This window comes from Daldinia vernicosa, assembly GCF_022497035.1.
Source record: "Daldinia vernicosa strain CBS 139.73 unplaced genomic scaffold F5Y00scaffold_19, whole genome shotgun sequence".
Taxonomy (NCBI): domain Eukaryota; kingdom Fungi; phylum Ascomycota; class Sordariomycetes; order Xylariales; family Hypoxylaceae; genus Daldinia; species Daldinia vernicosa.
This window is the reverse complement of record NW_025953935.1, coordinates 433,907-447,218: the sequence shown is the minus strand read 5'-3', so window position 1 is coordinate 447,218 and position 13,312 is coordinate 433,907. Positions and strand designations below refer to the sequence as shown.

The 13,312-nt window shown below is 47.4% G+C and overlaps 2 protein-coding genes across 2 annotated transcripts; one reads left to right on the top strand and one right to left on the bottom strand.

Annotated features, from left to right (window-relative positions):
- Positions 1-240: 240 nt before the first annotated feature.
- Positions 241-4,155, top strand: F5Y00DRAFT_235387 (WD40 repeat-like protein). The gene is made up of 2 exons (XM_048007548.1): positions 241-288; positions 423-4,155. The coding sequence occupies exons 1-2, from the start codon at positions 277-279 to the stop codon at positions 4,029-4,031; spliced, it is 3,621 nt and encodes a 1,206-aa protein (XP_047865576.1). The 5' UTR covers positions 241-276; the 3' UTR covers positions 4,032-4,155.
- Positions 4,156-5,113: 958 nt separating this feature from the next.
- F5Y00DRAFT_55635 (uncharacterized protein) lies at positions 5,114-9,960 on the bottom strand. The gene is made up of 2 exons (XM_048013812.1): positions 5,449-9,960; positions 5,114-5,385 (listed from the first exon to the last, which is right to left on the bottom strand). The coding sequence occupies exons 1-2, from the start codon at positions 9,802-9,804 to the stop codon at positions 5,281-5,283; spliced, it is 4,461 nt and encodes a 1,486-aa protein (XP_047865575.1). The 5' UTR covers positions 9,805-9,960; the 3' UTR covers positions 5,114-5,280.
- Positions 9,961-13,312: the final 3,352 nt, after the last annotated feature.

Below are 13,312 nucleotides of genomic sequence, written 5' to 3'. Positions count from 1 at the left end.
GTTTTATTGCAGCACTTTTTGGCCTTCTAAGTGTTATGGTCGGTGTTGCGCAACTAATACTTTCTTATGAGCTTTCATCTTTCATTTAATAAATAAACTCAATAACAATGCAATAAAAAGGAAATATTATGTAAAGTGGGTTTAGCTTTATCCACGTCTGGTGCAATAACCTAAGCTAAAATTTAACCTCTAGTCTCTTATTATTCTTATTATTATTCATTATCCATTATTCATTATTCAGTCACATATGGAAATCACGACGAGTAATCGAACCCGATGTCTCGCGAGGTAAATACAAATCCAATTGTTCTTTTCCGTTCATAATGTTTTCATACACACCGCTAAACCACCAATTTACACCTTTTTTATACCACTCTTAATATACCTCAGGTACCTACATACTAACCCCTAAATATGTATAGCTGGCTGCTCTCGGTAACCTCTACAGGGAACATGTGCTGAATCCTATTACGGCCCTGGCCTTTTATACGTCACAAGTCAATGGGGAGCAATACCTCCTAGCTGGGGAGGATACGGATATTAATATATATCATGTTAAGACCTCGCGCTTTTGCGGTCAACTACCCATATTCCGGGCTCAGTCTATCCACGGAATCTCTGTACCGCCGCTGGGTGCATCCCAGCAGCCTCATTTGATTCTCATTTGGGGCGGGCACCATGTCAAAGTTCTATCTAATGACATAGTTGAAAGTATTATCCAAGGTCATAATAATAGGCCAGATTCGACAAAAAATGTCGAGGCCAGGGTGCCCGACTGGATTTTCGACGGGAGGATCTCACCCTTTGGAGACGGTCGTATTGTGCTACTTACCGCCCATAATGAAGTTATCAAGGCCCATGTAGACCAAGACCAGGGTCCTCTTATCCTCGATAGTATCCAGTCACCTTCAAGGCCCATTTTATATTCGGGTAACTTCTTCTGGGTGTCGAGGGAGTGCGTACTCGTGGCCGCTGGAACGGTATTTGGAGAGATCATTGTCTGGAAATGCTACCTCGAAACTGCCGAACAGAAGCAGAACTGCGAGGTCCTTTCCGTATTTACCGGTCATGAAGGTTCAATCTTCGGGGTCCATATTTCCCCTGAGATCCAAACTTCGCAGGGGGAGACGCTGAGGCTACTGGCAAGCTGCAGTGATGATAGGACTATCCGAGTTTGGGATATCACCGAAAGACGCGGGAAGTCCGGACACCAAGGCCAGAACGGGTATGGAGATTGTATCACGGAAGCGCGTGAGACAGGATTCGGATATAATGCAGAGGATACAGCTCACGACGACCAGTCGGCAAGATGCTTAGCTACGGTCATGGGACATGCATCAAGGATATGGCAGGTCGAATTTCCACAAATCCAACCGTTATCCAAGACCTCCAATATCGTTGAACTTTACTCATTTGGTGAAGACGCCACGGCGCAGAAATGGAAACTATCTTTAGACACACAGGCTCAGGGGCCCGACGTCTCTGGTTCTTCCATTAAGCTCGCTAGGTTGACTCACCAGTCTACTGCCTCAAATCATAGTGGGAAACATATTTGGTCTCACGCCATGACATCCAATGGTGAAGATCTGCTGATCGCAACTGGCGGTGCCGATGGAAAGATTGCTCTGATAGGAGCTGGCGTGGAGTCTCTATCTCCAAAAGTAACAAGCGGCGACCAGATAAAGCCCACCGATAGAGTATCGGATGAGAGGAAAAGCGTTACGTGGTCTCTCTCAGATGTGATACGGTCTTCCCAAGCAAATCATGCGGCAACTGACCCTGAGAAGTCAAACGGCGTTTCGACCAGTCTAGCCTTGCCTTCGCAGGGCACCAAACCCAAAAATGCAAAGGAAGGGTTCAACCGTTATACATTCATCTCCGACAATCGACTCCTTGCCGCCACAAATTCAGGCCAAATATTTGTTGGCGTTTTGGGGGATGGACTCACGTGGACAGAGTTAACTCTCCCTAACGAGATTGGCCAGATAGTCTTCTCGCATCCGCTCCTCGGAACACCAACAACTGATCATATAGCTCTCGTTGGCACGAATAATGGTGAAATTTACTACTATGGAGAATCGGGGGGTGCATCTCTTGAGCTAATGACTAAAGTGGATGGGAAAATAGCAGATATCTTCTGCGTATTTGACGCCAGCGTAAGGACAGGTAATAGGCATGTGGATTTTCTCGTTACTATCCTGCGCAGTACCAATGCTCTCCTCATCCAATTTGATCCTCATAATTTGGCGCTAAAACACACCGAAGTAGCCTTAGAACCAGGCTTTATGGTTACCGCTGCTACGTTCACTCAGGGGTATCTCGTTCTCGGATCCAGAAAAGGAGTCATCGTCGTCCTTAAACAAGGCGATAGTGGCGAGTATTCCGTCATCTTTACTATTGAGGTGCAGAGAGACGAGGCAATCACCTCGTTACTCCCCCTTGGCAATGATGATGACCAACCACACAACTACATCTTGAGCACGTGTCGCGATGGAAGATACAGGATCCATGAAATTTCAACAACGGCTAGCCAACCCAACGCCATACTGGTTCACGAGATATTGCCGCCATTTGTGTCATCTATCGAGGGGGCTTGGTTCTCCGATAACGGCGATGGGACCAAGGATCTCATGCTCTGCGGTTTTCGGAGTAGTAACCTAGTGGTCTGGAACGAAACCCAGCGTCACGAGGTCGCCACAGTCGATTGCGGAGGCTCGTCGCGGAGCTACGCTTGGACTCCCCTGAGGTACCGGCATGATGGATTTCGATTTGTATTTACCAAGGCGGGGCAGATGCACATCTTTTCGCAGACATGTGCACCACACAAGACGCTCAAGCCAGGGGGCCACGGTCGTGAAATTAAGGCGGTGAGCGCTTCTACAGGGCGCTACATTGCCACGGCCGCTGAAGACACTGTGATACGGATATGGGAATATAACGACCACGACTATCAACATAATGAACACAATAGCAACGATCCTAGGCTACGCTGCGTCACGGCGCTGGAGAGGCATGCTACGGGTATTCAAGCTCTAAAATGGTACAAAAACGAGTACCTATTTAGTAGCGGCGGCAACGAGGAATTCTTCGTATGGAAGATCAACCGGCTCCAATGCAGCAACTTCAGCGGGCTTGCCGTTGTATGCGAAGCTGTGTTCCCTGACCGAACTGAAGTGGGAGATGCCCGCATTACCGATTTTGACGTGACTTGCACCGCATGCGATAGTGATGGCGGATATGAGTTTGCCATATCTATGGTCCTATCGAACTCGACGCTACAGACGTATACCTATAGCCGCGTATCAGGGTTCCGTCTACTAAAAAGGTCAACGTATACGGGTGCGTGTCTTACGCAAGTACGCCGATTGGATAACGACCATGCCTTGGCTGCGGCCACGGATGGATATTTAGCTATCTACTCCTCCAAATCGAACCTCAAAGATGATGATGGTAAGAACTCAGGCGATGCCGACGCCGCACTTGCCGTCACAAAACTGCACCAGAACACTATCAAATCCCTCGACGTGCGGCGAGTAGCTATCCGAGATGACGGAACCTCGGAATACCTCATCGTAACAGGCGGCGACGACAACGCGCTAGGCGTCGCGCATATCTGCATCTCTCCTGCTGCCCCTTCTCCCCCCTCCGAGTCTCAGGGGGACGCAGCAGCAGCTATCACAATCAAGAGCAAATCCCTCGTCCGCTCCGCGCACGCCGCAGCCATCACCGGCGTGGCGTTCGCGCACGTGGGAGAAGAAGATAGCGCGCTCGTCGTCACGGGGAGCAATGACCAGCGCGTTAGGATCTGGCGGCTGCTTGGATGGCAGCAGCAGCAGCAGGCGAGGGCGCAGTTGTTGGACGAGCGGTATAGCTCTGTTGCTGATGCGGGGGATTTAGATGTCTTCGAGGGCGGAGATGAAGATGGAGAGGGAGAAGGAGAGGGAGAGGGAAATAAAAAGGGCACGGGTAAGAAAAAGAAAAAGGTGATAGTAGTCGGTGTTGGTTTGGAGATCTGGGAGGTGGAGGTATGAGGTATGAAGTGTGGAAAAGGGGTTTGTTTACCTAGGCCTGGTAGTTGGTATCTCAGGAGCATGTCTACATATAGTACGCGCTTACCTACCTAGGTAGGTAAATATATACGGGTTTAACACTGAGTCCTGTTGATCTTTTATATATGCCATCCGTCTGTGCCATACCATCTGAGGTAAAATCTACCTATGATAAAACGAGGTAGTGCGAGGTTTACTTTGGTGAATGGACCATAAAGATAGCATCTCTAATTCCGCGACTCGACTTCCAACACAAACAGATCTTATAACTTGTATGCATACCTACCGAGGTCCTTTTTAAACAACGTTCATGCTTCCGTAAGTGTAATTCTATTTTATATATCCCTTACAACATTACTCCCTCCCCCTATTCCTCTCATCCAAGATAAACCAGCCATTCATTCACCATCACATCCGTTCTCAAGGCATAAGACATATTAACTATATACTATCAATTTCTGATTCCTAGGTATTTTCACTGATTTAAATTACTACGTATATGTGTGCGCGAGCAGGTACCTAGATCCCAGGATATACATCTATGTATTGTGCAACATGACTTCATATCCCGTCCCCGTCCTCGTCCTCGTCTCCTCTTCCCATCATCGTCATCATCATCACGGGCCGTCATAGCCACCCCAATCTCTGTGTCCTCAGGCTAACGTAAAATAAATAAATGGATAAAAACAAACCCGCAAGTAGTAACGCGGTGTAATAAAGAAAAACAATAAAAATATAACTATAAAATATAGAATCCTGAAAAATGGACTCGGGGGAGAAGAAGCGCCCCATATGCCAACCCAAGCCTTCGTGTATATGCGTCCCCTCCGTATTCGCCCATGAACGCCTCTTTACATCTATATGTAATGCGGGAAAAAAAAATTTTTTTGTTAACATGTAAAAATATAAAAATCTGCCGGCCCGAGCTCCTGTGTCGGGGCTAGATGATGAATTAGATAGATACCCTAAATCAAGTTAGAAAAATCGAAAAAAGAATATAACATCAACAGCAACAAATCCCTCTGAACTTTTGTGATGATCTCTGTCCTTATCATGATTTAAAAAACAAGAACAAGCCTTCCACCCGGCTTGATGGAGCCAAACGCCTTGCGGGATGGGATTAAACGAAGAATGAATTGCAAGCTAATAATTATGGTTACGGTTTGGAAGGTAATCTTTGAATAATTATATGTTTGGGATTCGATTCTCGGGTTGGAGAAGTTCGGGTTCATTATGCTGCCGCGATTTCGGCATAACACGGCGTGTGGATTGCGACTAACTGCTCTATCCTCGGTATGAGTTCGGGCATGCGGAAAGGTTTGGAAATGACATCGTCCTGTGTCGGTGGTTAGTAACTGGAACTGGGCCTTAATGGGATATTCTAATGAAGAATACGTACAACTCCTGCGGCCTTGGCGTTCTCAATTTGCTCCGGCCGTGCGTACGCTGTGACGGCGATGATAGGAATATGGCTAACAATCGTTCCGTTTCTTTCGAGTTCCCGAATTTTGCGAGCGCAAGTCATGCCGTCCATTACCGGCATCTCAAGATCCATCAGGATGACCGATATATCGTGCCCGGACTCTTCCTTTCCGGTCCAATATCGTGACTGCTGTAACACCTCCAAGGCCTCGCCGCCGTGATTAGCTACTTTGGTGCTGTTCCCAACATTGCGGAGCGACCTCTGAAGCACCTTCTGGTTTACGAGGTTGTCCTCGACGATAAGAACGTCGAACAAGCGACGGCCATCTTCCGAGAATCGAGGTTTAGAAGCAACGTTCTTGGCGGTGCGAGCAAGACTGTCGGAAGAGGCCATTTTGGGGTGCCGAGTCTCGATCGTCGTTGAGGACCCCGGTGCTCGTGTAAGAGGAGGAGCGGCCGGTAGCCCATGTGCATCAGGTGGCGGACCGACCGTCTTTCTACTTTGGATATAGAATGAGAATGTACTGCCAATGCCCTTCTGGGAGGTTACGCCGATTTGTCCTCCTTGTAACTCGGTTAGCATTCTGGAGATGAATAGTCCTAAACCGGAACCACCGTATTGGACATGAGTTCGGGGGGTGGCCTGAGAGAAGCGCTGGAAAAGAAGCTTCCTTTCATGTTCATCTAGGCCTCTGCCCGTATCTTGAACGGAGAAATGGAGATGTATCTTCTCTCCGCTGCCCCAATCGCCATGATCTGTAATCACGTCCTTGTCGGCACGGTCGCTTGGGAAGTACTCGACGCCGGAATCTGATACCTCACTGGAAGCATCAAGTGTCACTACGATCGATCGTGCGGGGCGGCTTTGCGTGAACTTGATAGCGTTGGTCATCAAGTTAATTAGTACTTGGAGAAGCCGCGAAGGATCAAGTTTAACCCATTCGATACCCATGTCGATATAGCGATTCTTGACTTGAAATTTCAGGTCGATACCGTTCGTGCTGAGCTCGCTCTCGAACATTTTTAGGACGCGTTGCACGACAGCCAGAGGTTGTACGTCGACAGGAGTCACGAGTAGCAATTGCGAGTCCAACTTGGAAAGTGTAAGTACGTCGTCCACTATTCGCTTCTGATGACTGGCACAGAGTGTTATGGTATTCGCTGCTTCCATACAGCCCTCTATCGCGAGTCTGAGGCTTTCGCTTTGCTCCTCGCTTTCCCCAGACGGCTTAAGATTTAACAGGGTTCCGGCGATTTCGTCTGCACACTGGAGTATCGCACTGAGGGGATTACGCATCTCGTGACTCGTGATATCGATGAAATTCTCCTGCTGTCGTTTAAGTTCGACTGCTTCCTCCCGCCGCTGCATTTGAATCTGTTCAGCCAATTTTTGTTGCGATATGTTCGTAACACACCCGAATATTCCCTTGATACCACCATTTTCATCCTTTTCCGGATATGCACTCATCAAGACCCAGGTATCGATTAAAGTTTCGCCTTCGTGACGGGAACATTTAAACCGGAATTCGTGGGTGATTGCAGTTTTGTCCGCAAGTAGGCAGCGCCATATCATTTCTAGGGCAGGTCGGTCCTCGTCTTTAACACTCTCCATCCACGAGTCTACGCCCAGTGACCGATTATGTCTTGATATATCCCACCACATATCATTACAGTAAGTGATGTGGCCTGAATGATCAGCGATGAACATTCCAACTGGGGCGAATTCGGCCATCCTTGTAAATCTTAATTCGCTTTCTTCTACTTCTTGTGTCCTTAGATGTAACTGCTTGGTCAACTCTTGACGATCTGCGGCAGCCATTTGTGCTGCTTTCTGGCCTCGGCGTATCTCTTCTTCAAACAGGACGACGGACGCTAGTGAGGTTGCGAGTTGCCGAGATAGTAGATTGATGAAGAGCTTATAGTCCTCGTCGTAAGGCCGCCTTGGGTTAACACCCATCACAATAAAACCTACCACGCTCTCGCTGCCCGTAGTCGGGTGGACGGGGAATATAACAATGGATTTGCACGCGTCACCCTTGCCTCTCCTGGCCAACCCGTTCATAAAACCTTCGGGCAGCGTACCATCCCCTGCAGACAAGACAACAGGCTGTCCCGCGTTTGACATAGATTCTCGCATGTATGGGGCAAAACCGTCGCTGCTCGTCCTTAAGTTGAGGGATTCGATTAGTAAAGGATGGCCTTGGGGCACCCCCAGAGAAGCCTCCAGCATCAATAGAGGAGGGTTCACCCAGCTCCCCGAATGCATTGACGACACATCGCTCTCAGACTCTTCTGTGACCGAATAAACCAGACTGAATGGTATGTCATCTTCGTTAGATATAAGGCCTTCGTTAAACCGGCTCCAAAAGCTCTTGACGTCGCGGGCCAATGCGGTATTCTCTCCTACGTCGCGTAATGTTATCATTCTTCTCTCAGCCACTTTCCGTCGAGTATTTTCAAAAGCAGGGTTGAATAACCCCACAACAGAGCCGTCGCTACCGACAAGAGGCACAATGGACCATGAAAAGAACGTTTCCTCATCGAAACCATTGCGTCGTAAAATAAGCCGATCATCGTTTTTCATCGTCGCTTGACCCGACTTCCAGGCACTTTCCAGGACGGGTTGCAGATCGGGCCAGAGCTCACCCCAAGCATCTTTATAAGTTTGGCCCATGAGCTTCGGGTGTTTTGCACCTGCCAATGCAACATATGCCTCATTGTACATAGTAGTAAATTCTGGACCCCAGTACATTGCTGCGGGATTAGGGCTAGCCATAACTAGATTCGCCATTGCACGTAACTCCGATGACCAGCTTTCGATAGAACCAAGCGGCGTTGATGCCCAGTCGATACTGCGAGTGAACTTTATGTGCCCCGGGAGATCCTCAGTAAAAGGTATCTGAGTCCAGTCGAAAGAATGCTGCACTACGGGCGGTGGGATAGCTTCCGGGGTTAGGCCATCATCGCTGTATAAGGGTAAGCTGGTATCGCCATCGTTACTTCCGTCCTGCTGCATCTGATCTTCCGGATCGATGGGGTTAGCAAGTCCGAAGTAATCTCGATCAGGTAGTACAATGTCACTAGGCGTTTTAACCTGAGCATTCAGTGATAAGCCGCGAGCTTGCAAATCGATACTGGATTCTCGCTTTAACGGTGGTTCGGGGGAGGCTAGCGCAATCGACGCTGCGCTGATATTCGCACTGATAAAACGGAACCTATTCCTAATAGTTGAGCAGGTCCAACCAAAACCACCATAGCGAAACGAAGGCAAGAAGACATCAAGCGCGTCAGTATGGTTACCACCCGTGTTTACCCACGCCTTGAAATTGAGAAACTCATCCCGCGCTTCCACGTTGTCTTGGAATTCCCCAGAAAGCAAATGCCGAATAGTATCGGAGACCTGAAACGCCGGATTCGCATAGAGAATAGGGAGGGGGTCAGGGTTGCTGGTGGCCGTATTCAAGCTGTCAACGATGAAAGTTGGTCTATCATCACGCTCTAATAATTCGAGGACGCCGATGCCTTGTAATGCTTGTAATCCCGGAGTGGCGGTCATCGACTCGGGACTTCGCACCAAACTTCCCGTTTCAATAGAAGACCAGCTACCGGGCGTGCTGGAGGATCTGGCCGGACTCGCCGAGGGTACGGTACCCCGGGCAAGCTTTAGAGTCGTTACCTCCACACCATCATGCACATTTTTCAACATGGTTGCTCCCTCAGATCCGGAGAAGCTTGGGGGTCTAGTAATAAGTGGCCTATCCTTATGTGAGAAGAACAGCGGAGATGTGAGACCATCAGCAAGCCTCGGAGGGAACGTGGTGGGCCTGGCGAAGGGACCGAGATCGATTTTACGCGGGGGTGTAAGTCGCGCGCGCTGTTTTTTCGGCGCACGCCGGCTTGTTTCCGGGTCGTCAGGTTCAACGTCCGATAATCTCTTCCCTTTTCCCCGCGACGACGTGGTACAGTGCGACTGTTGAGTTACGGTAGTATTTGCCTTGCTTGCCCTATTTATTCTCGACCTCGCGCTTGGCTCGTTTGGCGACCGCACTGTCGGGTCCCCTAAAATCGAGTGTTGATTAGGGGTTACCGTAGGTGTCAAACCATAATGTCCTATTTCCGTCGAATACTCTTCTAAAATACGGGTTACAGGGGCAGCGGTGTCATTAGCGAGCGTACAGTGACGTTGCCGCACCGGTCGTGCGAAGGGACGAGAGGTATGGGATGCGGCAGACGAAGTTGGTTCGGAGCAGTTGTTGTCATCAAAGACGAAGGTCGGATGGGTGCCCGGGATGGCTGGGAGATTAGGCTTGTCCGAATTACTTTGTAAAGTCATAGAGAAATATTCCGGTTTAGAAATAAGACGCCGGCACCAACGTCAAGCTCCTCACTCGAGAACGATCCCGAACTACCTACTAGCAACAAATGAGAAGTGGAGAAGGATCGGGCTGTGGCCATTGATGGCATAGACCCGTTAGAGGAGGAGGAGGAAGAAGTGGAATGTGGCGACAACGAGTATGGGATGTGGATACGAATAGTCGAGCCGGTAGGACCTCATACAGCATTGAGGATCCCGGATTTTTTTTTTTCTCAAACGGAGCGTTCTAGACCAGAAGTTAAGGAAGCTTGTGGTCTATACGAGTGCTCCCTATTCCAAACTCCTATTCCCTCTACCTAATAAATGCAAGAACTTCCCCTCCGCAAATCTAGTTGACGAAGATGATAAACAAGTTAGGGGAGAGAATAACAAGAGAAGAGTGAAAAAGAAAAGCAGTTGACAAGAAGCGTTCCAGCGGTATAAGCCTAGCCCACGGTAGGCGGCCAGAATTGCGGGAGAAGCGATGCGTGGTTTAGGTACTCGGCCGTCTATGGAGCCTGTACCATGCGAGTGCATGCACCGGACTGCTGATATAGATGGATCTATCGACAGGGTTGAGTAGCCTTTAGTGGGATGGTAAGAGATACACTAACTCCTGCGTAAGTAAGTATTTCGTGAGGATCGAAGCTAACGAGATTTATAGAGTAGTAACACCGTATGTACTGGCGAAGTGGTGGTAGGTATTACCTAGTCGTAGGTAATATTAGATGTAGTAGTAGCGGCAAAGTCGTAATAGGTTTTTTTTTTGCTGGTACAGTAGGGTAGTAGCGCGGAAACTGTATTTCTTTTTGGGCGGACGGACTAGGTAACGTAGATGAGGGTTGTTCGATTTAGGTACGTTTTTTTTTTTTTGCTGCGGTCGTGTTTTGTGTGTCGTGTGGTTGTATGGTTGTATGGTGGTTTGTATGGTTGTATGAAGGTCTGGTGAGAGAAGTCCTAAGAGTGTCCTGTTCGGTGTCTTTTGGTTTGAGGTAAAACATTCGCGTGGGAGAAGTACCGTCGAATCCAGATCCGAAAGAAATTGGGATTGCAAGGGTCTAATTGATTTTCACGTTCCAGACCCTCGAAAAGACCTTGGGACTCCAGCAGTCCGGGTGACGGTTTGGGGAAAGTATCACTGACGATCTCCCTTAGACTGCCTTAGTGGACAGGGGGCTGAAGCTTGTTGATCACTTAAACTTAACTCGGCCACCGCTGAGTAGGTATTCCGTGCAGGCAGCCATAATACCTAGGTACTCTACTGTAATATGTCGTACGTCTCTAAATCAAAAGTAGACTTGATCGTCAAAGGCAGAATACGCACATCAGTGTAGGCTTATACTTGGGTGTAAAAAGGATAGTTACAGATAAAAAAAGATTTTGAAGATTGATGTTTACGTCAAGTGGTACATGCAGCTAGGGAAAGTACCTGTAAAGCTAACGGCTTTAGTAGGTGTACTAGGTAACTTAGAGGTATGTACTTAAGGTAAGTATATCTGAGTACCGAGGTGTTGCCATTCGGAACCAATCAATCCTACCGGCACCTAAACTCAACGTTGTATAACCTGACAGATAACATAGGTAGCCGAATTAAGGCTCGAAACTTCTGGCTACATGTAGGTATCACAACTCTTACATGTTGTGTTACACGAAATTGCCCTATCCTTCGGGCACAAAACCTTATATAACCAGGTTTAAAAGAACAGGTATAAGTAAGGCCTCAACATGGAAAGCACTAATGGAAAGCACTATACTAAAATACCTACTTTATAAATGGCAATACATCCACACGTATGGGAAGTGTTATTCGGATGTGCATGTACCTACATAGGTAATATATGAAGCGAGCAGCCTACGTATACAATTGTACAGGTATAGCCGTATACTTATACATACATAAACGAGCATACATTTCCCCATTTACCCCACATAGATCATGACATACATACATCCAAATAGTACTACCTACGTAGCAGGCATGGCTTGCAATGGCCGATCAATGCGGCAAACAAGATCCTCGGTTTTCGCAATGGGGAAAGAGGCCGAATTGTATGTAGATTAAGTACTTGGATTAATCTTGTCATTAGGTCTTGCTTGGTATCTAGTGTAAATAATAGGTTCAAAACGACGTAAATCATAAACTCTAACTTTAGGTAGTTAGTTGCATATGTATTTAAAAGGACTTATAACATGTTTCAGCAATTACTAAGTAATAAGAGCTTCTTGTGCTATGTATGTACATATTTCTATCCTAACCCCAATTCATATATTCCAGTGTGGAGGGGCGGAATGCCGATATTGCTTTCGATATTACATACCATGTGCTAGGTACCGCACCCGTAGCCATTAGCCACGCGTAAACTCTTACTTTTAGAGTGCGTCTATGTCATAATGGTCTGTTCCGAGAAGAGCCCCATGGTTTCGCTTACATTAGCAACCATTACAACATTACAATAATGTGTAGGTATTGGCAACGTGACAAAGCGACCGCCAATCCTTTGGGTTTGCTTTTTTTGCTTATCTTCGATAGGTGTGTGTTTTAATTCTATGCTGTGTGCTGTGTACATAGAGCCTTGTGCTTCTTACACCACGTGCTCGTGTCCGTACCGTACCTAACCCCTACATATGTTGATCTCGTTCTTTTTTTTTTCTCTGAGATTGCCTTGCATCGTTATGCTGATACTAACGAGACTTTTTCGATTTAGATCGCCAATCTCTTAGATGCTTCTCCACGCTATCCCGTTGAGAAGTTATATAAAAGATCTTATACCCCATTGACGGAGGATTTCCCCTGATATTGATGGCGACGGTGATGAAAACATCAACTTGCTGAATTGACCCCGTATTGAGCAATGCATTGGCGGATCACGTCGATCTTTAAATCTAGACCAGTCTGAATCGCAACAAAAAAAACCGCGAGTCGGCGACTTGTGAGATGGGGTCCTGTTACACAAGTCACGAGCTCGGAAGGCATTGTTCAATCCCGAGCTTACTGGCTAATCAGCCCCGATCGCCGATTCCTCCATCCCGTCGGATTATTGTCGGGGTGGAGGCTTAGGTTTCTGGGCTTGGAATAAAAAAGCGAAGGCGGCTGTATCAGATTACCTACCTAAGATATTAATATGAATGTCCAAATCAAGGTAGCCGAAAATCCAACTATCAACGCCATCAACCAGCCATCTCGCGGACCCTTTCAAGGACGAAAGTGAGAGATGATTTTGTCCCCTTTTATCAATACACTCGACTTAGAACAACAATTCGGATTTCTTTTCGCCTCGATGTTCGTGATATTCTCTCTTCCACAAATATATGGAGCGCCAATCAACTATTCAGACAAGTTCGAATTAAGTATAGTTAAACTTCAAGACTTGGCACTTCTTTGAACCCTCGAGCATTTAATCTCACGCATTACATAGAATTACATATTTCAACTTTATATTCAAGAATGATTGGGTAATAGTTGCGATGGTTCATAACCTAACCACGA

Excerpts from the sequence above, each read along its gene's own strand:
- F5Y00DRAFT_55635 (XM_048013812.1), bottom strand. The coding sequence starts at position 9,804 with ATGACTTTACAAAGTAATTCGGACAAGCCTAATCTCCCAGCCATCCCG. Across the intron at positions 5,386-5,448 it reads ACGCCAAGGCCGCAGGAGTT|GACGATGTCATTTCCAAACC; the intron begins GTACGTATTCTT and ends CCACCGACACAG.